Source organism: Colossoma macropomum, unplaced genomic scaffold, assembly GCF_904425465.1.
Source record: "Colossoma macropomum unplaced genomic scaffold, Colossoma_macropomum, whole genome shotgun sequence".
Taxonomy (NCBI): domain Eukaryota; kingdom Metazoa; phylum Chordata; class Actinopteri; order Characiformes; family Serrasalmidae; genus Colossoma; species Colossoma macropomum.
This window is the reverse complement of record NW_023494803.1, coordinates 14,060,019-14,085,952: the sequence shown is the minus strand read 5'-3', so window position 1 is coordinate 14,085,952 and position 25,934 is coordinate 14,060,019. Positions and strand designations below refer to the sequence as shown.

At 42.7% G+C, this 25,934-nt stretch overlaps 1 protein-coding gene across 5 annotated transcripts in view; it reads right to left on the bottom strand.

The window, feature by feature from the left end:
- The window catches only part of qkia (QKI, KH domain containing, RNA binding a), a 105,678-nt gene that overhangs the window by 23,946 nt on the left and 55,798 nt on the right, over window positions 1–25,934 (bottom strand). For all 5 annotated transcript variants that reach the window (XM_036593052.1, XM_036593055.1, XM_036593053.1 and 2 more), the window contains exon 4: window positions 23,705–23,848. In XM_036593052.1, the coding sequence (XP_036448945.1) occupies window positions 23,705–23,848 (144 nt within the window). The remainder of the gene's footprint in view (window positions 1–23,704; window positions 23,849–25,934) is intronic.

Genomic DNA, 25,934 nt, shown 5'->3' with positions numbered 1-25,934 from the left:
GAAAGCGCATGGCCCAACATCAGCAGGGGGCTTTTCAGAGGGCCGGGGCAGATTACAGGCAGGCTGGTTTTTATGAGTCATGGGCAGGACTAACCTCCAGGGGTGGGGCATGATCTAATGGGTTTATTTTATTTCTCCTGCTTTGTATATTAGAGAATAGGTACATGGGGGAAGTCTCATCTTAGAGAGGGGGTTCAGTAACTTCTCAAGGTCATGACTTTGCACTTGTTTTTCCACCGCATAAGGAAAGAGAGAGAGAAAGAAAGAGAGAAACTCCCTGTTTGAAGTGCAGCTTTAATTGACTGCTGAGGCCTCGACCCCCACATCTCCATACCTTACCCGGTTCCGGCAGGTTGGCGAACGTAAAAAAAAAGCCGCCATGCAGCTTTCTTATTATTGCGATTTGAATCTTTCCTTTGCGCTGCACTTTTTCCACCCTCCATCCTTCACAAGGAACCCGTGAGCTGACTCCTAAAAGCTGCGGGAGCAGCAGGATGAGAGAAAATCACGGCTGCGCTGAATCTCTCTCATGCAGAAACGGCCCTGGGTTCTTACACACTTCGGTAAATATCATCATTTCTCCAAATGCCTTCGGGTGGCAGTTAAGAAGAGCTACAGTGCGCGGGAATGTGTATGTGTATCTAGCTGATTCACCAGTACCCATGGGATATACACAAATTCTCCTTAAAAACAAGATCAGCATTAGCTCGTTCTCTTGATTTGTGAACCTGTTCCCTTGAGCTAGACAAGCTTAAAGGGGGAGAATAAAAAAATACATACCTAAGGATCTGAGAGAGTGTGAAAGGTCGTGTCCCCACCCCCCACTACTTCAACTGACTACCTTGAACTTGCCGTTACCTTGCTAACACTTCAAAGGACAGGCTCTTAACTCTATAACTTGAGTTTGTACAAGTTTCAGAACATTCCCCTGCCGAGACTTCGGAGCACCCTCTGAGCACTAAGCCGGTGGATTAGACAGACGTTCCCTGGCCTGGGGGGAGGAAGCAGGCCTGCAAACCCAACAGGAAGGCAACTACCCAGGGTCACAGCCACCTGCTTTTCCCCTCGTGGTAAAGCTAATTTGGGCTGACACGTGTGGGCTGTGGGGAGAATGTGAAAATAAGGACATGGTGCTACGATGGTAGATGGCATGTAACACTTTTTTTATTATTATACCTTTACCTTATCTAAAAGGTTACCACCTTCTGCTCACTGCTGCCCACACAGATACATGAGCCAAGAGCTCTGGGAGAATTGTGGGGAGGTAGGAAGAATAAACAGATTATAGGTATAGGTATAGGTATAAATGCAAATAAATATGCAGATATGCACATCATGTCCATTATAATAAGAGCTTTAAAAACTGTCATTTTTGAAAACCTTATTTGTCATTGACCCACCAACATTACCAGTGTACAAAAAGCTCCATTCTTTGTCAATCATTACAACGGTGAACAAAGCGATACTCCATTAATCAATTTAAATAAGCCAACTACTGATGTTCTATTCTACCTCCAGGTGAATCGAATAGTACATGCTAATTTGATTCGTTAGCATCAAAAAGAGTCTTATTTAGTGACATACAGTACTGTATGTACCTAGAAACAATCAACATAAGATACAATTAATTTCTACCTTAAACACTGTGTATTCTATTAGCTCAGGTTACGGCAGATCCTTCCTTCAGAACAAGCTGTATGAGGCCATGTTTAAGTTACTTAGATAATCATTCAATTCATTTAACATTTATCAGAAGCCAAGATATTAATCTGTAATATTTTACAGATTTTCACATGCTCGATCCAACATAAGTACGTTATTAATTTATTAATATTATCATTTGGTATTGAAAGTTCTGATAAAATTCTGGAAAAAAAAAAATCTGGTATTGCACCTACCAGTGAGCGATATGATAAAAATATCATATCACGATACTTAAAGATATGTTCTTTTGTGAATATGTGAATGATATTGTGACAGACATAATGCATCGTAGTGCCACATTTAAGAACTACTATCAAGAGCTATGTATAATGATATACATTATACTATGTATAATGAGTTTTTTTCAACATACCACATACTGTACTGCTTAAAACCCAATTGAACAGGACTAATCATACACTTTGTTTTGAAAAGAGTACCGTTTGTGACGAGAACATTTTATCACAATAATGATAATTTCCACACATCGCCCACCTTTAATCGCAGCAACTCTATTAACAAGTCATTTGAAATCATTTTTGTTAGTCACAAAACTGTCCTGAAATGTTCGCACAGATTTAAAGGACAGCGCATCAAAATAAACAACCAAAAAATGCTACAAGCTTTGTTTAAGCGTTCAGGCTGCATCCACAGGACCCTAGAATTTGACAAACTTAAAATAGAATTTAGAACTTTTTAAGCCGCAGCGTCGTCCTGCGGAACCACACGCAGCGTGAGCCGAGGAACGCATTTAAGTGGGAGCTGCAGGCCTCGAGGTCACAGAAGTAAGAGAGATAACTGGCTGAGAACAGCGAGCACTTGAAAATCCCAGAGAGGCAGGGACGGATGAGCGAGCAAACGCGTTCACCAGCCAAGATAAGCGCTATTAAACCTAAACAAAGGAAAACAAACAAAAGAGATGTCTGTCACTATAAATTGCAGCACACTGGCACGGTTTAAAATGCTCTTGAGGCACCACTGCGAGCGCAAGGCAAAAAAAAAAAAAAGTTTCCCAGGCTGTATCAGCTCATCATCTTCACTTCAGGAAAGGCAATTAACATTAGAGACAATGAATTTCAGGCAGGGAGAGGAAAATGGAGGAAAAACGTGTGAATACTGAAGATATACATAGCGTTGAGAGAAGTGTCTCCCTGTGTCTAATTTAGAGTGCACTCGTTCACAATTACAGCCATTAAAAGAGGGAACAAACGTGCAGGCAGAGACGTGGTGTCTCCGACCCCGGTCTAAATTAGCTCAGCCCCCCTCTGTTCTCCAGAGCACGTATGTGTTTAAAAGGCAGACTCAGGTGAGAATTTGCACACATGAAATCCCGGTGCTATTCTGGGAACGCTCTTTCCGTTCCGTTCCGTCAGACTGGAGCAGAGCGCTGGTGGAGTGTTTGAAGTGCCTGCCAGGCAGGATTAGCACGGGCAGACCCGCGGCGCGGTCAGCAGGGCTGGACTACCAACAATGGCTGCAATCACGAGGACTGCATGGTGCTGGACAGCTGCACCGGAGGGAGGAGAGAGGGAGAGAAAAGACATGCAAGAGAGAGAGAAGACAGGAGAGAGAGAGTTGGGGAGAGAGAGGAAAAGAAGCAGTGGTCTGTATGGTAAAGGGTAGAGAGAGAAAAAGAGAAGATGCAAAAGAGAGGGAAGGAGAGAACAGAAGAACGGAGAGAACACTGTTTTTAAAAAGACGGGTTCTTCAGTAGATCGTTTCTAAAGGCATTGTTTATACAGATGTATACATGGCTAAATGCTTCTTATCTAAGCTGGAAAACTAGCTGTGCATTTTTTTTAAAGAAAGCCTTTAAAAATGGTTCTATATAGCATCAAAAAGGGTTCTGCTATGATGAGAATCCTTCTTTAGTACTATATAAAAATTTGTAGACAAAATTTTGGCTACTACTTTTGACCGATAACTGTCATTAGTTGGCATTTACATCGCTAACTGGCTAGCCTCGAATTATATATATATATATATAAACAGGACTAATTTTGCTCTCTTCATAATGAATCATGCAATTTGTCACGATAATAAGGTGTATTGTCATATTGTCCAGCCCTAAAAGAAATCATGAAAAAACGATGAGAAAGAGAGGAAACATGAGGGTAAGAGACGAGACAGAAGAAAATGAAATAAAAAGAGAAGTGAGCACAAGAGAGAAAAGTGAGGACACACATGAGAAGAGAGATGAAAAAGAGAGGAAAAGAAGGATGTAGGTAGAGAGAAAGAGCACAAGAGAGGAAAAAGAACAAGTGAGAAAAAGGAGAGACAGAAAAGACGAGACAAGAAAGGAAGAAAGGACAGGAGAGAAAAGCAAAATGAGAAGAAAATGAGTTAGAGAAACAAACAGAGAATGGGGAAGAAGAAAAAGACAAAAAAAACAAAGTAGAGAGCATGAGACAGAAGGAAGACATGCAACAGAAGAAAGAAAGCAAAAAAATGAGAGAAAAAGAGAAAAAAAGACAGATGAGTCAGGGAGAGAGAAAAACAGCACAAGAAAAGAAGCAGAGAGAAAGAGGAGAGGGTGGTAAGATGACTCTGCCTGGCTGTCGCTAAGAGGGACAACACAGTTTCACCTCGTGGGACTTCACTAAAATAGAGCCGACGGCAGAGCGGACCACCAGACCGGCTCTATCTGATGTTGCGGAAAAGAAGGAGCGTGAAAAAGAAAGAACGCTTCAGAGGAAAAGCTTTGTTGGAGCCCTTAATGGCCGTTTTCCCTGAATTACGCTGGAGCCTAACGTCGGTGCTCGTGTGCCAAGTGGTCTCTCGTGGCTATTTCTGGCGTGCGAGTGTCAGAAGAGGCGGTACAGATATAGAGGCTCAGAGGGGGCGCTCCAAATACAGTCCCTGCACTCTTCTGCCCTTCACCTTTCCCTGAGATCCCCAAGGACAAGGCAGAAGGCCAGAGCCAACATACCACTCGCATATTAGGATTCACAAAGCAGCTCTGCTGGATAAGGCTGGGCCAACCTGCTGAGCTCTTACAGTGAGCGTTAATGTAGCGCTGATAGGGGCTGCACCATGTCAGGATTTAAAGTTGACAGCAGTGTGATGAAAGTCAATGTTGACTAATCGCTGATGACGTTGTGAATAAATTAACAGGAGAAGGGAAGGCTTTGCAACAAGCGACTTTAAAAATCCGAAATGAGGCCAAACGCCACAGGTCAGTAGAGAGTGACGCGCCCTTTCCAACAAGCCCTAGATTACATTGCCTGCCTTCAGGGAACTGGAGGTATGGAGCCTGGAATCTCTCAAATTTGTATCTGACTTAGGCGCACCCTAGGCAGCCCTGCTGAGACGCTTTGCCCACAGTGGAGGTCCAGAGAGCCAGAGAGAGATTTAAAGCAGAAATAAGAGTAACTGACTTCAAACTTGACATGGTTACAGGGTGTTGCGCCCCCTCTCCAACAACACAGGACTTTTTATTGCAGTCTTCAGAAGACTGGAGATAATGACAGTCAGTATCTGATATTTGAAGCTCTGTAGATTGGCGGACGTGACATGTCCTTTCCAACGAGCCCTGGCCTGCATCGCTAGACTTCAGGAAACCAGAGATACGGATCCTGAAATCACCAGCCTCCTCACCTGCTGTCTTCTCTGAGGCGTCCATGTTATTAGTGTCATAATCACGAGATCAGCAACTTGTCGAAATCAAACTTAAAGCGCCATCACCGAGCTGTTAGCAATGGAGAGGACGTTTTTTTCTCGCCATGTTGTTTTCAGCAATTAAAAATAAAGCTGTGTTATGGACCGTAACCAAGTCACCTAAACGTTTCCCGAGAGCGCCGAACGTTATGGTGTTCTGCAGTTCGCCTTTATTTATAGCTATCAAAAAAACCAAAAAACAATTACCTACTCAACGAATAGTCGAATATTCGGATCCAGCCCTAAAATATTACCGTGATGCATATTGTGCATCATGAAAATGCCTTAAAAGTATTGTGAACACATTTCCACCATATCGCCCACCACTACATCTGCCATAACATGTTTAAAGCCTGATTATGTCATGTTATGTATCAGAGTTCCAGTAAAGGTGTTCTTACATAAGCAGGCCAGCGATTTAACAACAACACTATCATAGCGCAAAGCGGATACTACTATACTGCATTAGCGTGCAACGGCAAACTAATTCGGTAAAGGGCGCACAGTGAACCATGCTGAAGTGCACTGGAATGCAAACACCACGCACCAGCAGACAGAAAGGCAATCGCAGCCAATCGCAGCCTGCACGTCCAAAGCGAGCGCGTCCTCACGGAGCAGGTCAAGTAGAGTCACCGCACACAATTAAGAGAATTAGAAATCTCAGCCATGCTGAAAGGAAACGGCGGGCGGAAGCGGCAGGAAGTCAGCGAGTGAGCGTCTGCGCAGCACCGATAAAGCGGCAGGTTCGTCTGTCTGAAACCTGACTCCCGCATTAAGAGAGGGAACGTCAAAAGGTTAATAGAAACCTCACCGCCGTTTGATCCAGGGCTGGTCGGCCTGATCAAAGCGGAAAGGTATAAGGGATGCCACCCGGCGCTGCTTGCTTTGAAAAAAGATGGTGAGGGTGAAAATAGAGAGAGAGAGAAAGGGGGAGGGATAGAAAAGAAAAAAAAAGAAAAAGAAACAGCACTACAGAGGGTGTGTTCAGCGCTGTCAGGTTGCTTTGTACTGTACTGTTGCTCCACTGGAGAGGCAGAAGGAAGTGCTGAGAGCTGATGTCTTTCTGCTCGACTGAATGCCGAGTCATTGCACCACCACGCCGCCGCTGCCGTTTCAGGCTCAGGGCTCACCATGTTCCCGTTACCCATGATCCTTCACTCCGGGCCCTGCAGCTAGCGCTTGAGCCTGATCCGACGCGACACTGGCTCTGGAAACAGTGGCGTGAGAGCACCCGTACGAACGTTAGCGCTGACCCCGCGGGGTTAAAGCATGTGTAATTCGGGCGTCACAGGTGGTTGCATCCGCTGCTGTGATTTTCTGTCCCTTCTTTTCGCCGCTGCCCTCCCTTTACGGTCAAAGCTAAAGCTAGTTAGTAGAAACAGCTGAAGCCCTCTAGAAGCTGCTGGATAGGTATTATCTCAGGAGGTTCTACACTCTTAAAAATGATGGTTCTTCCAGGGTCCTTTTGTAAAGATAATGGTTCTATTTAGAGCCATAAACATTCAAAGAACTGTTTGCATGCTTAAAGGGTTCTTTGCATCAAGAAAGCGTTCTTTAGATTGATTGAGAACGTGCTGTAGATGGTTCAACAACATGAACCTTGTAATAATAGTAGACCTTTTTGGTGTTATATAGAACCCTTTTCAACAAGATGCTATATAAAATCATATTTAACACATTCTCTATCAATCTGAAGAACGCTTTCATGATGAAAAGAACCCTTCAATCATGAAAAAGGTTCTTTGCCTTAGCCAGGGACACCACCATTCACGCTAATTACATTACTCCGATGTGTGCGATCTGCAATCTGATCTGATATTGTAGCAAATCTGCTTATTGTGGAAATTCATATTGCGCTAATTATGCAGCCCTATCAGGTACTGAGGAGGTACGCTACACAATCTGCACTTTGAATCCAGCATGAATCTCTAAAGTGCGTATTTTCTCTTAAATGAGGAGTGAACGGCCTTTTGTAATTGGCTGAATCTGGAGTAATAGTAGTTCTGTTCCAAGTGCACCTCACATTAACGGACTAACAAATCCTAGACTAGGACAAGGAGGGGCGTTATTGTTACTGCACGTAGAGGCAGACAATATGGCAAAAATATAGTATCACAATACTTCCAGACGTCTTCAAAACAAGGACAAGTAGTGCCACGTCTCAAAAAATATAAATACAAATGATTCCGTATGTTTCACTAATGATCAAATCTCATTCTCTGCTGTTATTGTTTGCTACCTGGTGTTGACCAGAGAAGGATGTGTTCCTATTTTGAGTCTTGGTTCCTCTCAAGGTTTCTTCTTCTTGCTCTCAGGGAGCTTTTCCTTGCCACTTTTGCCGTTGGCGACGCTTATGGGGGCGTGGACTCTGCTATTTGTGTAAAGCTGCTTTGTGACAACATCTGTTGTAAAAAACACTTTATAAATAAACCTTGACTTTTTATTCAAATGTCTCACACAGTTTGCTGCACTGAATCCAGTTAAGCAGGACTAACTAAGCATAACAGTGATGTGAACATCCAGGCCCTTTCAAGTCCAGGGATTGTTTCAGAATTTGGGGAAGTTGCAGATCTTGGCAGATTACATTACACAATTAATCCAGCGCGAGCAGCACTGAAGGCTTCGCTAATACAGTTAGCATAAACAGTTAAGGCCCATATGAGGTAATGCATAAAACTACAGCCATGTCAACAAACAGTGGAGACTCGGGCAGATGAGGTAATGGGTGAGATCATCGCACCGCCGCAATTACGAGAACACAGAGGTGACGGGAAGGACTAAAAAAAAATAATGGTTACAAAGAAACTCCCAAACGGTCCGGGAAGAATCCCCCATTAATTGGGAAGGCGCATACACAACGCACATGTGAGCGGCCAGATGGCATTTTGTTCTCATTTGTCATACTGGCCTGATAGGCGGCGAGAGAGATTATGCATGTACGAGGGAAAAAGGTGTTTATTGATCACGACGAGCCGGCTGCCCGCAACAGGCCTTCTCCAGTCGCCTCTGCGCCAGCCTTCAGGCAGAGAGCTGACAGCAAAAATTTGGCTGACGAGGACGCTACGCCCCACAGACCACAACGCCTGTCGTATATTACACACCATCTGTCTCCCTCTTGCACTCTCTCTCCTTTTCTCTTCGTCTGCCTGTGAGGACCCTTCCTCCTGATAGAAGGGAGAGAGCGAGCGAGAGAGAGAGAGAGGTCTGAAGTCAGGCAACTGTGCCTGTTGAGAAATTGACTGCAGCGGTGAATAGCGGTGAAGATTACAAATGCCCAGCGACTATGAAAACCCAGAGGAGCCTGAAATCTCCCCGGACAGAAACTCATTGTATTAGGCACAAGAGTAGCTTCCAGTCGTTAGCGGAGTACGCTAGATAAAAGACGCGACAAGAGATAAAACGAGTGAGAAAGAGAGGGGTGGGTAGGGGGGGAGAGAGACTCATGTACTGGTAGAAACATGGGCTACACGATCTGGACCGAAACTGTGCAATAACATTATCAGATATTCCAGCAACAATATAAATTATGAATATTCACAGGCCCATATCATGGAAAACTGGGCTAGCCTGCTTAAAACAAACAGTTTTAACAGAGGACCTGTTATGCTCCTCCGGTTTCTCCTTTTCCTTTAGTGTGTTGTATTTTTTTTTTTTCATTTAAACGTGTAAAAGTCCCAAAGCTCAGCCTTCCCTCCAGAGGGAGAAACTCTCTCCCACAGGCATTTCAGCTGCCTGAAACGCCTCGCTGGAATTCCAGGCCTTTTCTGTTGTTTCTGTTGTGACATCATCTCGTAACACAGTCCTTACTGCCCGGCGAGCTCGGCATGTCCTCACACAGCACACAGCAGCTACTGGAAGAGGAAGAGTGTGTTCAGTGTTGTCGCTGTGTGAAGAAGACGCTGACCAGACTTTCAGGACCGACTCTGGATCAAACTGGTACGGCAGAAACAGCCACAGCTCAGGAGAGAAGGGTCTGTCTGTAGACTGCAGGACAGGGGCGGAACCGCTCTGAAGGTCGTCTGATCAGAACAGAGTGGGCGAACTGACCAATCAGAGCACACTGGGTATATGTATAGAGATATGCATATTGTCGCTGTCAAAACAAAATTTCCTGTCTTCAAATAGTCACTTTACAAAAAATTAACTTTGAATGGGAGCTAATGGAACAAGACTTCTTCCCCAAACATGCTGGAGCAATTCTGTTGATCCACTCACATGTAAAGAGCACACGCATACATACATACATGATGTATAGACATGAACCGCGATGACTAAAAACATTACATTGGGGGTAATTTTTATTTGGATAAAGAAAAATTGGGGAAAAATGTGGGTTTTTAAAGATGCCTATAATTTGGAACAATAATAATAACAACACTAAAGAACATGGTATACCGCTTGTCCTAACTTTTACTAGAATAATAATTTGGTGATTTAAAGTGTTCTAGAGTTAATCGTGAAATGAAAAAAGAGTTTTGTTTCAGTAATGTAATGAGAGCTCAACAGGCTGGACCAGCAGTGGTGGCAGCTGGTTAGGGTTAAGTACAACACGAGCTCATGGATGTTTCAGTCTCAATTTCAGGATCATTACACCCCTAACTGAGAAAATGCAATGATGATAAATATACGATATATCATGCAGCTCTGAATGAGACGTGGTGCAGTTCTAGTAGAGCTATATCAATGACTATACGTTGTGTAGAGGAAAGCAAAAGGCCAGGACCTTGTAGTGAGTAAAATTGGGAAAGCAGCTCGAGGCCCTGCGCTACTCAGTCACTTCGCTGAGGTCAAGGACGGCCCCCTTTCACGAGAGCCGCCGCAAGCTTCTGTGGGGGCGCAGTTCTCTTTTTATTCTTCTCGTTCTACCCTCCCTTCCCTCGCCCCACGGCTCTTCCTGGCCTTTCAAGCTCCCCGACAGTTCGAGAAGGATCCAGGGAGAAGCCGGCTGACTCGCTGCCTTCAAGCGCAAGCAGCTGAAACAATACGTTACGAGAGGAAAAAGAAAAACAGGGAGAAAGGCAGGAAGAAAGAGAAGCGCTCCGAGCGCTCGGTTATGCTACTACTACGCACACCCACACATGCTTCCACTTCCGTACGGCTCTGGGGGGTCCGCAATCCCACCGCAGCGCTTCACGCAGAGAAGAATGGAGGGTAAACAAACGTTAGCGTCATCTGCACAAACTTCATGACAAAGCGCTGCAAAAGAAAGCATATTCCTGCATGAATTGGAGTTGAAACCCTGCGTTTAACGCAGAGCCTTCGCTACAGCTTCGCCATATTGCTGATGTAGCAATGTGACACTGCGCTAGCCCAGAAAACTCCCGTGACGCTGCGTTTTAATTAGCCGAGTTTAACAGAATGGACTTGTAGTGGCCTAGATTCTTTAATGAGGTGGGGAAGGTGCAGGGCTCCTGATTCGCAAAGTCTCCTGGTACTCCGGTGCCAAGTAGGAGGAGGAGAGAAGAGAGCAGGACTCCAGGGATAAGCCTCATTGTTAGCGGCTGGTGCGCGTCCATCATCGAAGGAATTTATAGCCGACATGCTTGAACACCTTTCCGCTGGAGGCACCGGAGCAACCGGCGGACTCAGATTAACTTTAGCAGGGATTAGCGCTGACCTTACAGATCAACCCAACCACTGAGTCAATCATCACACATGACTACGCCAACATTTCACACACACTTCCCAAGGGAAAGCAAACAATGTCACCTTGAATACAATCGGCCTTGTCGACTCCACACTCCTGATTCTATCTCTCAGAGAAAAAAACAGCTTTAATCTGGCCTGAAATTAAGGACTGAACCTGAACACAGCAACTCCATCACTTTTAGTTGGGATTCAAACGTGACCATCAGTACAAACCTGATCAGAATGAACTGATTAACAGTAATTTGCTTAAATTTAACTTTTTTTTGTTTTTATAAATATCAACCCACATGGGCCACTTCAACAGAAACAAAAATCACAGGACACTTGTGACCAGGACAGGGTACTGACCCAATTATGTCGGTACTACCGAGTACCAATTCATGTTAAATCAATCAGTGCCAAATTTTGATTGAAGCCCAAAACACAGTCAGGGCAGTGGTGACCTGAAAGCGGACTCAAGTGTGGCAAAGCTGGCCATGGCGACACATCTAACCAGAGGAAACTCCTGGTCAAACTCAAAATATATCTAAAACCTGAACAGTGTACCGTATTTGACAGCCTGAAAGCCAAGTACCAACAGCAACTGCAGCTAACATAAGCAGAACACCTGCAGCAAGCATCAAAGACATTGAAGACTTCACGGACGATGAAAGTGACAGCAAGGCCTCAACAACTTCATCGATATCCTTTCAGTTTTGAAAACGTTTTCCCCATACATTCGGTATAGTAAAGTACTGTTTGGTACGGGTACCCCACTTGTGACTGGCATAACCCAAGTTTCAAGTGCCCTGTGCTGTGTATTTGAGTTCTAGGTGCCACATTCTTAATTCTACCAGATAACTGTTCCAGATAAAAACTGTCCAGTGAAGCCAGAGATGTATAGACAGATTATGAGGACGTAAACAATGTTGAACAATGATGTTTTTTGCAGTTACTGAGCCAGCCAGCCACATATCATAGTCTTTTCCGTGGTGGGGAAGCTTGAATCCCACTTTAATTAATTAATTAATTTATTTATTAATGTGCGTTCCTTAAAGGCCTTGCGGACCTCGCTGGCACGAGAGATTCCAGCATGCAAGATTTAACATTAAGGTAGCCTTAAGAAAGTAGAGGGCACTGAAATTAGAGGAAGAACTAAAGCACAGGCCAAAATTTATTAGAAGTGGCCAAATATGAGAAGTGATGTCTGAGCCAGACTAATCATACTGTCAGTTTTTTTTTTCAGGCTCTAAGCTAAAGATCGTACTGGCCATCACGGAAACACTTTCATTCCTTTTTTCATCTGGAGCGGCAGAGGAGGAGGGCGGAAATAAAGCACTCCAGGCCTCAACATCCCTAAAGAGAAAACCAATTTGTCAGGTTTTAACATGTTTGAGAAGCTAATTACCATGCTGGAAGGGATCCTAGCACTTTTTTTTCCTCTTCCCAACTCCCTTACCCAGCTCAGACACAGTCGGCATATAAACGCCTGGATTCAATTAGCAGCGAGCTGAGATTGGAGACCAGCAGCCCTTTGGCTGCGTTTCGGAGCGGCTGGGAAGCCTCCTGTCCTGCCGCCGTACCGAGAGGAGATTACGGCATCATGCTGTCTGGGCCTTGAGTGTAATCACAACATGCAGTGGCCTTTTTCCCGAGGCTTATTCACTAAATCCTCTAAAATCGGGCACCATCTTGAGACAAGCAGAGGAAATTGAACAGCACAGATTCCACTGTCCCTCTCCAATACGATCAGAGGAGAAGGGAGTATGTATCAGGGCCTGACCGAAACATTGTGGACCAATACAATCAGTCGACACGACTTTTGAACATTCAGAAAAGAATTAAACTGATTTTTTTTCTTATTTTGCATAATTAAGTGCTTGTGATGTATACAGAGAGATTCGGAGTGGTTTGGTGTGAAATGGTTCAGATTTCTTAACAGTGGTGGTGATAGGAACCAGGGTCACTATGACTACAACACAAATATTGACTTTTTTTTTAACTATCCAAAACCACCAGTGAAAATAGTGGAAAACCAGAAATAGTAAGTTTTCTTTGGGGACTATTTTGCCTCTGCGTGTATCCCTCCACCATGAACGGAGTTTAAGTTCTCAAAACTATCATAAAACAGTGTCTCACACATCATAACCATTTCATGTAATAACTTTCTGTGAGGGAGCTTTTAGAGGTGGATGTCTGGTTCCGTGTTCTGTGAACAACTCTAAGTTTCTCTAGAACGGAGCGTGTCACACCAAACCACTCTGAACAGCACTGTTTACGTCTTAACCACTTAATTATGCAGCAGTTTAGAAAAACTGGTGGAATTCCATTTGCTACTAAGGGGCCCTATAACTTGCTTCCTGAATACAAGGCCATGCACGTCAATCAGAGGAATATACAGAAGCCACGTCTCATCAAGGCAGCAGCTGTTTGTGTTCTGAGTTGAGGTAAAGTCCTTAAAAGCAGATCTGTCCACTCAGCAACTGTGATGGCGATGCCTCTGGGCAGTTATTCCACTCATACCGACCTCTACTTGAACGCAGAGAGACCTGTAAAGCCCAAAACAGAGCCAAGCTAATGTTTCAAAGACGTCTCAAATCAATGAGACTTGAATAATTTGTGGTCACTGGTTCAAACACATAAAAAAATATTTTTCAGGTTCAGCTACCTTCCTTGCATCTGTACCTGCAAGCTGATTGGCGCTTTTTATTGATTTTTATTTATTATTTTTAAATTTATATTTACGTAATACAGCTCTCACAGAGCTTTACGCACTATCCCATTCATATCTCAACCAGTGCACCGTCTCCTCCGCCTTTATAATAGGAACTTAAAGCATTAATAACCATCCAACTAAATCTACGTTAACACTTGTCATTGAAGTCACTAAGCAACAACCACAGCAGAACAAAAGTGTGTCACTGCCTTTGATCACTTAAGGACCTGATATTTTTAGACAATTGTAAACATCGACTAAACTGACCAGTGTCTTTGAAAAACATGCACTGAATGTTAAAACAGTAGCGTCATCCAGTGTAATAGCAATTCTTTTTCAACGACAATTCTAATTCAAGTCACTACTGTCTTGAAAGGAATAAGCCAACTCTCATTTTCATGTGGCACAACCAAACATTTAAGTTATCACAATTACAACAATAAAAAGTAGTCAATTAAGCACTGAAATGAACTACTGAAGTCTGTTTAATATAACTGACATTTTATCCTAATCTAACTTTTTTACTTAGATTTTTTAATTATCCTAATTTGATTTAATCTATTGTTATAATCATGTTATAATCATGTCTTTTCCTGTTTACTTTTTTTAAAACAACTTTTTTCTGATTTGTAAAGCATTTTGAATGACAGTGTACGAAGGATACTATATAAATAAACTTGCCTTTTCATTATATCAGACAACTTTATCAATTATTGGACGACATCAGACAGCGTTAAAAAAGGCAGAAAAGTCTGAAAACCTTCACACAGACGAGTATTACATGGATGTCTATAAACAGACGGAGGAAATCAGTGATATTTCCTTTCTTCAGCCACAGAAAGAGCCACCCTGTCTCTCCCGTCTGCCCTTACAGGACAGAACGATGGCGTTATCTTCAGGGCGAACGCTTCAGTTGGACAGGTTTTCTGCTGCTCCAGTAAAGAGCAGAGATACCTGAAGAGATAGGGCAACTCGAGACTTATAATCGATGGTCTTGATCGAGCACTCGGGCCGACGACTTGGAGAAATACAACCGCGAGGGAAGGAGAGAGCGAGCGTGTGCAGTTCTGGCTCAGAATCGACTCGTTTCAACAGTCAGTCTTTAAAGCAGGGTTACATCTGCTCCTCCACTGTCCTAAAACGTTCTTAGATCTTCCGCATCATAACCTCCGCGCTCAGCTCGACTCAACCTCATTTAGACTTCAGAAGACGGAGTGTGCAGCACAAGCAGCTAAGCCACAGGGAAGATGATTCCACAATTAGCACCATCGATAAAGTTACGACCCCACGCAGAGCTGATAACCTACCAAAATTAACTCCAGCGAAGGGCTTCCTGGAGGTCAAGGCCTTACAAGAGTTTAAAATTAGAGCAGGGACACCCCAGGAGCACGAGCACAAACAGTAACACAACACAATTTTTCAACTGTTCCATATAATTAACTGGTTAAGATGTAAACAGAGTCATCCTGGGTGGTTTGGTGTGAAATGCTCCATTCTAGAGTCAGAATTGTTCACAGTGGTGGTGATAGGAACCAGACGTCGACCTCTAAAATCTTCCTCACAGAAAGTTATTACATGCAATGGTTATAAATACACTGCCTGATATCTGAGACATTGAATGCATTTACATGCACTCAATAATTGGATTATAATTGGATTTCTGCAGTTATCTTTATTATTCAAATGATCATGTAAACAGCATACTCTGATTTCTTAGATCGGAGTAAGGTCTAGAAATCCAATAAAAAGGCTGGATTTTAGCTCAGTAATCAGATTTCTCGGTGCATGTAAACTCAAAAACAGACCACGGTACCAGAAATAAGCAAGCAGAGACGAGATGCAGCAAAACACTTTTGGAGCGACGCTGAAACCGACTACATGCTTGACGAAATGAAGGATTTAAATATTCTTCATCTTCTAGATGATGTATGTACATATTTTCAGGTAAAGCGGCGCAATGTTTTAAAGTCGCGGCATGAAATTTGAGTTTTATGTTACGTTTGTGTCATGTCTTATTTTCTGAGTTTTTTGGTCAGTTGCAAAGCAGAAATCTAAACACTGCCTGACTCTTGTAGACCCAAGTTTCCCATTATCTGATTACCCAAGAGCATGTAAACATGTTACTCAGATTACTGACAACGTCTGATTTTCTGCAGTTATCAGATTATTAAGTGCATGTAAACACTCATTTTTGATAAGGTTTTAGTCCTTAAAATCCATTCATGGTGGAGAAAACTTAGATTTTCCACTATTTTCTATCATCAACATTCCATATAAAACTCGGAAGACATGTGTAGGGTTACTGGTGGTTTTGTATAGTAAATAAAATGCCTATATATGTGTTGTAGTCATGGCGACCCCTGGTTCCTATCACCACCACTGTACAGAAATCTGAATCATTTCACACCAAACCACTCTGAATCACTCATACACTCAATTATGCAGGAATCTTTAAAACTTGGTGAAATTCACTTTTAAAGCAAGGGTGCATCGATCCAGCACACAACAAAAAGCGAGTGGAAGCTGTAATAACAGCAGTAAAGGACAGACTGAATACGGAGGATGATGATATTAATAGTTGAGGCTTCTGTTTCGTTTCCTGACCTGAAAATGAAAAACTCTCTTACTGGCCATTTTGACTGTTAAAGTGAATAAACGAAGGGAGGTTTGTGACTCCGGCCAATCTAGCCTCCCTCTATCTCATCCTCCTCTTTACCTCTATCCCTCCTTTCACTCAGTCATCCCTCCCTCTCTGCACCCGTTTCCCTCTTTTATTCTCTCCATCCCCTGTGTGGTGATGAGGGATTCTTCATGTGACACTCTGCAGCATGATTCATCAGCTCCGTAACACACACACACACTCCCGCTGCCCGCTAGCCTTCTGCAACGGGAGTGAGTGTGTGTGTTTGTGTGTGTAGGGCTGCCGCAGGGTGTTTGGGACCATGTGTGACAGCAGAATGGCATTGTGGGATAAGGAAGTTGGAGGTGGGTGGCAGGAGAGCGAGTATGTTGGGGGAGAAAATCAGCAGGAGAAACACAACGCACCTAAAAGAGCAGCGCTCTCTCTCTGTAACACTTTACCTCACTCACCCACCCCAATGTTTCAGCGCTCAGCTGCACTCCTTTCCTCTTTTGCTATTCTTCTGTTGCATACTCTCTCTTTCTCTATCCCTCCATCATCTGCTTTCGCTCCTTCTCTAACTCTCACTGTTTAACCCTCTGTTGCATGCTCCATCGCTCTATGCCTCCACTCCATCCTCACTTTATCCCTGTTTCTCTATCCCTCTGCTACATGCTCTCTATCCCTCTGTCGCATGCTCCATCTCTCCATCCTTCCTCCATCATTCCGTTACTCTACCTGTTGCGTGCTCCATCTTTCTATCCTTCCGCTCATGCTCTCTTTATCTGTTTCTCTATCCCTTTGTTGCATGCATCCATCTCTTTAACCGTCCATTTCTCCATCATTTGCTTACTCTCCTTCTCCAACACTCCCTGTTTATCTCTCTGTTGCATGCGCAATCGCTATCCCTCCGCTCCATGCTCGCTCTCTATCAGTCGGCTACAAGCTCTTTATCCGTTTCTCTCTCTTCCTACAGCTCTTCCTATTTCTCTCTTCTGCTGCATGCTCTTTTCCTGCATCTCTATCTCTCTGTTGTATGCACTTTATCTATCCCCAGTTTCCCCCCTCTTTGTCCTTCTGTTTCTCTTTTTCCAACTATCCTGTCTTGCTTTCTCTCTCAACCCTTTTTCTCCATCTTTTTCTCTCTTTTCAACTCTCTCTCTCTGTTATCTGTGTTGCTTTGTTTCTCTTTACCTTTGTCTTTCTCTGTTCTGTTTCTTTCTCCATCTCTATCTCCATCTCCGTTTCTCTCTCCTCCCTTCCGTTTCTGATTGATTTCTCTGTCCCTGTGTGCCTCTCAGTAAGGTGAGGAGTTCAGAGGCTGAATCTCTGGATCCTCTGAGCTCCATCATCATCTCTCTGAAGAGCCTCTCCAACCAGAGCGCAGACGCTTTTACACCATTACTGCTTTAGATTTAGTGTTTAGCTGATCTTGCTGTTTCAAGCACTTTCAGAGTTTGCATCAAAAAAAGTAAAATTAAACTATTATTTTTCTTTGACATTCGTTGGCTTGACAAATATATTGCTATGGTGTCCCAGTTGGTTGCTAAGTTGTTGCTATGGTGTTGTTATCCCAGGTGGTTGCTAAGTTGTTGCTATGATGTCCCAGGTGGTTGCTAAAGTGCTGCTATGGTACCCCAGATGGTTGCTAAGGTGTTATCCCAGGTGGTTGCTAAGTTGTTATTATGCTATCCCAGGTGGTTGCTAAGTTGTTGCTATGGTGTCCCAGGTGGATGCTTGCTAAGGTGTTGCTATGGTATCTCAAATGTTTGCCAAGTTGTTACTATGGTATTCCAGGCGGGGGCTAAGCTGTTGCTTGGTTGTCCCAGGTGGATGCTAGGCTATTGCTAGGCTGTTGCTATAGTATTCCAGACGGTTGTTAAGGTGCTGCTAGGCTGTCATTACAGTGCCCCAGGTGGTTACTAAGGTGTTGCTAGGGCATTGCTATGGTAATCTGTGTTGTATTAAAATTTAAAAAATACACATTCTGCCTATCAGTTCCTTTCGGGAGAATCATGTTTAAATGAGCACTGTACAAAAGTGTATGTGTGATCGGTCACCAATTACACAAGCGCTCTATTCCTCTTTGCTCTGCTAAGTTTCGTGGCTCTTGCTCGAAAACCTGAAAACAGTTATTTAAAAAAAATAAATAAATAAAATAGAAATAATTAACCACAGAACAGTAAACTGGTTTTGTCAGGCCAACCTAATAACTGTATTATGGTATGGTATAATCCTACACTACAATGTGGAAACACCCAACAAAAACACAAAAACAAACTTGATAGGCCTATTTATGCAGTTGAGGTCACCAGAACACTGGTTTTCATCTGTTTACTTGTATGTCAAGTTTATGGACAAACAAAAATGATAGTAAATGAAGTTCAGTAATAAAAAACATACAGGATTACAGGCTGCAGCATTAATCTGCTGCCTGCATGGAAAAATCAATCAGTCCATAAAAAGCCCCGTCTCAGAGCCGTGCACATGCACACAGATATAAACTGATGTGAACCTGTATCCGTGCTGTGACCCCTTTTGTTTTGCGCAGATATTTAATAAAGACGATTTCACGCGTCTAAACGAGGAGAAGATGCCGTTCATTAATGGAGCGGAGGCAGAAAGATCACCCCACCGAGCTTTAATCACATTTACGCCGCCGTGATAAAGGACATCAGCGCCCACTCGTACACGGACGCACGGGGTGACGAGCAATTACCCACAAAAACACATCATAACATTAACGCTGTTTCATGTTCTGTAAACACCGTTAGTGCCAAGACTGCAAGACATTTGTCTGAATAACAAGTCCAGAACTGTGCACCACGCTCAGCTCTGCGCCACACTCAGCTCTGCGCCACGCTCAGCTCTGCGCCACGCTCAGCTCTGCGCCGCGCTCAGCTCTCCACACTGTGGCTACGGAATAAAGACTTTGTAAGGATTACATCACCACTAGCAGTGTAACAGTATGTGTATTCGTCTGGAACCATCACTATATGGACACTACGGTTCCGTGCATGCAGTCGTACGGAGAACACGCAGTATGTTCGAAGATTTATGAGCATAATGCGGAACCATGGCCGTTAGCAAGTTAGCAGCAGCGGTCCGCAGAGACCCTCTGCAGCTAGCGCCAAATGATCCGGTCTATCGAGGGTTCATAACTGCGGCAGCGTCATAACTCCTGACCCCGATCAGCTGTGAGTTCTTCTACTGTCACGATATCAAGCCTGTATAACATAGAAGAATCCTTTTTGGTGCGATATAGAACCCTTTTCAAAACGGTTCTGTGCAGAACCATATGCAACACACTCCATCAATCTGAAGAACGATTTTACTACGCATGCAAACAGTTCTTTGAGTGTTCATGGTTCTTTGCTAAAGAACCCTTGGAGAACCATCTTTCTGAAGTCTATCTAAACCAAACCAACCTGTAGAACAGAACCACAGCTCTGTAGAACAGAGAATTTATTGAGCATAGGAAAAAAAATTCAGAAATTGAAATGAGTCTTGACCTTAGAATTGTATCAAATCTGGAAACAGGTGTATCATAAAGAGCCCTGGGTTTTGTTAGTGAAGCTGAGAATGCCGGGTTCCGTGCGGAGCCTTTAGCCTCATACGCTGTCTAAAAAACAGAGGAGTCAACAGCAGGTGGGAACAGCAGCTCACCAGGCGAATCCCAGCAGGACAGAGTTTATGTGTGTGGGTGTGTGTGTGTGTGTGTGTGTGTGTGTTCTAGTGAGTCATGTGACCCTCTTTAGTGCCTCAGAGAACCGAGAGCTTAACTTTGATCTCCAGAGTGAATAAAATCTGAAGGGAAAACAGTGTTGAGAATGACGGTGTATTTCTTTACTCATCACTTGCCCACCACACATCTGAACACACACACGCCTGCCTCTGTGAGTGTGAGTGTGTTGTAGGGTTTAAAGAGCTCAATCACTCACTGAGAAAAACAACAAAAGAAAGACAAGCATTTTACAGAGGATTAACGTCTAAACAAGAGGAGAGAGGTAAATTTACACCACCGCTCGCAGAGAGAGAGAGAGAAAAAGAGAGAAAGGGAGAGAGAGAGAGAGAGAGAGAGAGAGAGAGAGAGAGAGAGAGAGAGAGAGAGAGAGAGAGACCCCGACCTACAGAAAAAAAAGCAAAGTAAAAGAAATGGAGAGAGAAAAAGAATAAAGGAGGAAAAACAGAGAAATAAAAGAGAAATGGACAGAAAGAGAAAAAAATGTGAGAAACGGAGAAATAAGATAAATTAGACAAACAGAACAGAGAGAAACAGGAGAAACAGTGAGAGAGAAATAAGAGAAAGAACAGAGAAATAGGAGAAAGAGAGCAACATGAGAGATAAGAGAAACAGAAAGAAATAGAAGAAACAGAGAGAGAGAGAGAGAGAGAGAGAGAAAGAAAAGTGAAACAGAAAGAAAGAAACAGAGCGACCTGAGAGAGAAAGAAGGAAGAGAGAGAAAAGAAGAAAGCAAGAAAGAGGGAGAGGACGAATGAGAGCAGAGAAAGAAAAAACAGAGAGACAAAGAAAGGGGAGAGGAAAAAGTAGAGAGAAAAAATGAAGCTTGAAAGAAGAGAAAAACAGAATGAGAAAGAGAGACCGCAGGAAGAGATGGAATAGAGATGGAAGAAAGAACAGACAGAAGAGAAAGAGAAACTACATATTTGCTTTCTTCTCTTCTTTCAGTGATGTTGATTTGTGTCTGAGAGGAAATTTTACTGAAATAATGTGGTATTTATCTACATACGGTGTTTGTGTTTATTAGTAAAAGCAATTTAAAATAAAGAGGATAAAAGCAGAAGACAGAGACGTTAAGGCATGTGTTTGTGGTTCTGGCTCAGTTTCAGGAGGTCAGACGAGTCACCACACTGCACTACAGGCAACCAGCACGACACACCTGCCTGTCCTTCTGCTCACCACAGGTAGAGTGGCGCTATAACCCCCCACCCCACACACACACACACACACACACACACACACACACACACACACACACACACACACACACACAGAGAGAGAGAGAGAGAGAGAGAGAGAGAAAAAAAAGAGAGCACGAACGGAAACATGCAGATGTCACGCTGCCCCGCGCCATTTGTTCTCTAGCAGGAACTCCGGATAAAATTCCCAGAATGCAACAGTAGGAGAGGGTCGGGGGTATGATCCGGGATGAGATTAAATCCGGTCCATATGCATCCCAGCGTCCCTACGGAGCGTTCTCACAGCTCCGGCTTTGTGCCGGGCCAAATTCCCCGACCACCAACTGTTCCCTCACTTGGCGCTGCCAGGCTTGGACAGAGACACACGGAGCTACACTAACCAAACACACTCGCACTACGGAGACCTTACAACACTAACACACCGGACACGGATTACTTTCAGACTGACGAGGATAGTGCAGTTATAAAGGACCTGAGGCTGTTTTACTCTGAAATCAGTTTAGTCTCCATGATGACTTCAGTATGGACTGAATTTCGGACAGAATCTATCACAGAATAACAGTTCCTAACTTCATCATCTTATTATTAACTCCAGATAAGAAAACAGTATTACACAAACATCCTAACTAGACTAAATCTCCTAAACACTGTCCTGACTTTAGGATAAACGCCAACAGTCTCCTAACTTCTGTTTAAGGGTCCGTTTCTATGGTTTTTAGGCAGCTGTGTCAGGCAGCATAGTTCACTACCAGCATAATGAGCTACATTTATTTATACTTTAAAACGCTGCTTTCACTGTGAGATGTTTTTCTTTTCCAACTCTGCGTTTTAAAAATCTCAGACGCTGCAGTCTCGATCTCCACCGTCCCCCTTATTACCTTCGTGAGTTAATGATAAAATATTACAGTGATGGTGGTGAATAATGAGGAGACAGAGCTGAACGTGTGTCTGTTTATTAGGAGGAATAACATTAGCGTGCTCGGCTAAAGCATTTGGGAAATGGAGACAAACTGGGAAGCGGCGACGCTCTGATAATCAGCAGGGGGCGCTCTCACAGTATTCACTACTTACAGTTTATTACACTTTTTACATCAGTAACAGCAGCTGTAACTCACATTTTTAACATTATTTTGATGACGTGTTTATGTTTCAGCTGTGTATGGTTGGTTGCTAGGAAACAGACATGACAGCTGACTGTCAAGTTTGATTGAGTAGGTTAAGGTTTCCTAACTGGAGATAAGATTCTGTAAGATAAGATTCCTAAATTGAGCTAAGATTTGCTTCTGTTATATAAATCTGTGAAAAATCTTATCTTGACCTGTCAGACCTTAAGACAAAACAGAGAGGAAGTTTCTATGATATGGCCACAGATTAACAGTTGCAATGATCGTCAATTAAGATAACTTAGACCCTGTAACATGAATGTAAATACAGGACTTGGAGTCGGTGATGACAAAGATGACATCACGATACATTTTAACACAACGAGGAAGTTTGAACTAACAGAAACAGAGATACAAGATTTTCCACGATAAAACAAAACAAATACCCAAAAAGTGATTTCAGTGTTTAAAACCTGGCACCTCACTCTTCTTTTTAGACTTTTTTTTCCAAATTAGTTTTGCTTTGTTTTAGAAACTCTACATCTTTTAAAAAGAATCTTAAGACTTTTCCTTTTAGACGTTTTATGGATTTTGTTTTAAGAAATTCTGGATCTTTTTAAGTAGAATCTTAAGACTCTTCTTTTTAGATTTGTTTTTATACATTTTGATTTGTTTTTCTGTAAAGCATCTTGAGTTGACATTGTCATGAAGTGGGCTATATAAATAAAATTTATTATTTATGTGTATGTCGCCATGATTAATTTTCTTCTGTCCACCAAAAATGATTATCAAGAGCGCTTTGATCATATCAGTGGTTAGCTGCTAGCCTGCATCAACATCCATTTATTCCACTGCTTCCAGTAGAGCTGGACGATATGGCAAAATTATTGTATCGTGATACGTCAAGAGATTTTCCTGACATTTATTTTTTCAGACATCTGATCCTGTTGGAACAGAGAAAAAGAGCCAGTAGAGCTACATTTTTAAATATTCCAATTAAAACATTTTTATTCAGTATCTGGCACTAAATCCAGTTAAACGGGACTAATTTTGCTCTCTTTATAAGGAAACATGTAGTTGATCAGAGTCTACCAGTACTTACAATAAACAAAATATGTTTAAAAAAGCATACTGTACTGTACTGTGATATAATTTATCACGATAACGATATATATAGTCATATTGCCCAGCTCCAGCTTCCACACTGCTCTCTTGAAAAGCTGACCTAGTAAAGCCAATGGCCTGATTTTCCACTGCAGCTCTACTGAAAATGCCGGAACATCCGGTTTGCGGCCAAAGCGCAGCTTTTGCAGAGAGTAGAGACGCTAAACTCACCGCCGGCACCAGCAGCTTCTTCACCTCCTCCACAGCTCTCCTCATTTTGATCTCAGCTCGCGCCTGTGTGTCCTCCACTGTGATCAACACGTGAAGATCCTCGTTCAGGTGCTCCCAGTTGGGCTTCCCTCTGTTCTGCTCCTCCTGGAGGGGAGAAAAAAAAGGAAAGAGAAAGAGACATGAGTGGTTGTGACACACTTGTAGAATGTGATTGTCTTACACGACATCATGCTTTTGAGTCAGTGTGAGAGACAGCGCGAGCGTGCGAGGGAGAGAGCAAGCAGGAGAAAGAGTGACACATTTTATTGCGCCGGCTGACAGGCTGGATGTATTGCAGTCAGCAGTGAGGTGTAGGCACAGGGCAAAACGAGGGTGGCTCTGCTTTTTCCGGATGACAGCGCTGGAGAACACGTTCTGCGCCCCCGTGGCAATTAAAACGTCAAAAAACAACAGGCCTGGATCGCAGACGCACCACGCTAAATCAGGCCCTTAGACTCCCCGCAGACGTCTGGGCACAGATCCGCACAGTCCAGGACTTTCGGAGGAGGACAAGTGTGGCTGTTCACAAGAAAGTAGAACCCTCTGGAACAAGTTACAGAAAATTGTTTGGAATTCTTTGGAATTCCAAAGAGAATCTAGTGGATCTGAAAACATTCTGATGAGTTTTGTAATTCCAAAGAATTTTAATGGGTCTCATAAATGATTCTCTAATTCCATATAATTCTATCTGGGACTACAAAGAACTCTCAGATTTCCAAGAGGTCTATTTGGAATTACAACATTTTCTAAATCTCAGGAACCAGGTCTTATAAAGTACTTATAGTTCTATACTCGTGCTAACAAGACTTCTACTTGGAACGATGAACATTTCTCTGCTTCCCAAGAGTTCTATTCAAAACTAAAAATGATTTGCAATTCCAAATAGTTCCATTTGTAACTGTCAAGGATTCCGAAGGACTCCTGAGATCTATTATGAATATGACGCATTCTGATACAGATATTCAGATTCCCAAAGAATAGTTCCAAATCAAACTACAAAAGAATTTTACTTGAAAAAAATGTAACTAAAACTTGAAAAATTTCCAATTTCCAAAAGTGTTATTCAAAGCTGCACAGGATTGCCAAAGAGCTTTCTGAAACTATAAAGATTCTGATCCAGAAGATTACTATTTGGCACAACAAGGAATTCTTATTCATAGCAGTTCTATTCTGGAACTATAAAGAGTTAGTCTTAGTCCCAAGAGTTCTTATGAACTACAAAGGATTCTTCCATTCAGATCCATCAAGGATTTTAACTCCAAAGAGTTCTATTAGGAATTATAAAGCAAGAAGTTTTATTTCTGAAATCATAAAGGATAGACTTACATATGTAATTAGAAGATGCCGATTCCAGGGAATTTCATTTGAAAGTAAAACAGCTTCTCCTGATTCCAAAGAGCTGTAAAAGATTTCCAATTCCCAAAAGGAACTGTAACAAATGATCTGATTCCCAAGAGCTTTCTGGAACCATAAAGATTCTGATCATAAAGATTTCCATTTGCCACTATTAGGAATTCTAATTTACAGCAGTTCTCTTCTGGAATTCAGAATTCCCATTACAATTTTACAAAGGATTCTCGCACTCCCAAAAGGTTCTATTATAAAGTAAAAGGATTCTATTCGAAATTACGATTTTAACTTTTCTTTTATCTCTTCAAGAGTTCTATTATGAATTATAAAGCATTTCGATTTCCAAGGAGTTTTCTTCTGAAATAAGGCACAGATTTCCATATGGAACTACAAGATTCGGATTCCAAGGAATTTCATTTAGAAGTATAACAGCTTCTCCTGAATCCATAGAGCTATAAAAGATTCCCAATTCCTAAAAGGATCTATAACGAATGATCCGATTCCCAAAGAGTTTTCTGAAAACATATGACCATAAAATTCTGAAGATTTCTATTTGGAACTGTAACACATTGTAATCCACAAGAGTTCTATTGTGGAACTACAAAGAATTCCAAGTCTTGAGAGTTCGTTTTGAAATTACAAAGGATTCCCAAGAGTTCTATTCCGTAATATAAAGGATTCTCTGATTCCAAGGAGTTTCATTCAGAGCCCTGAAAGATTCTATCAACCTGAAGTGGTCTGATGGTTACAAATGTCCACAATCGGCCCCCCGAGTGCGTATTGTGTTCTCTAACAACCGAGCGATTCTGAAGGGCAGGAGGCAGGTGTGAATAACCTCGGC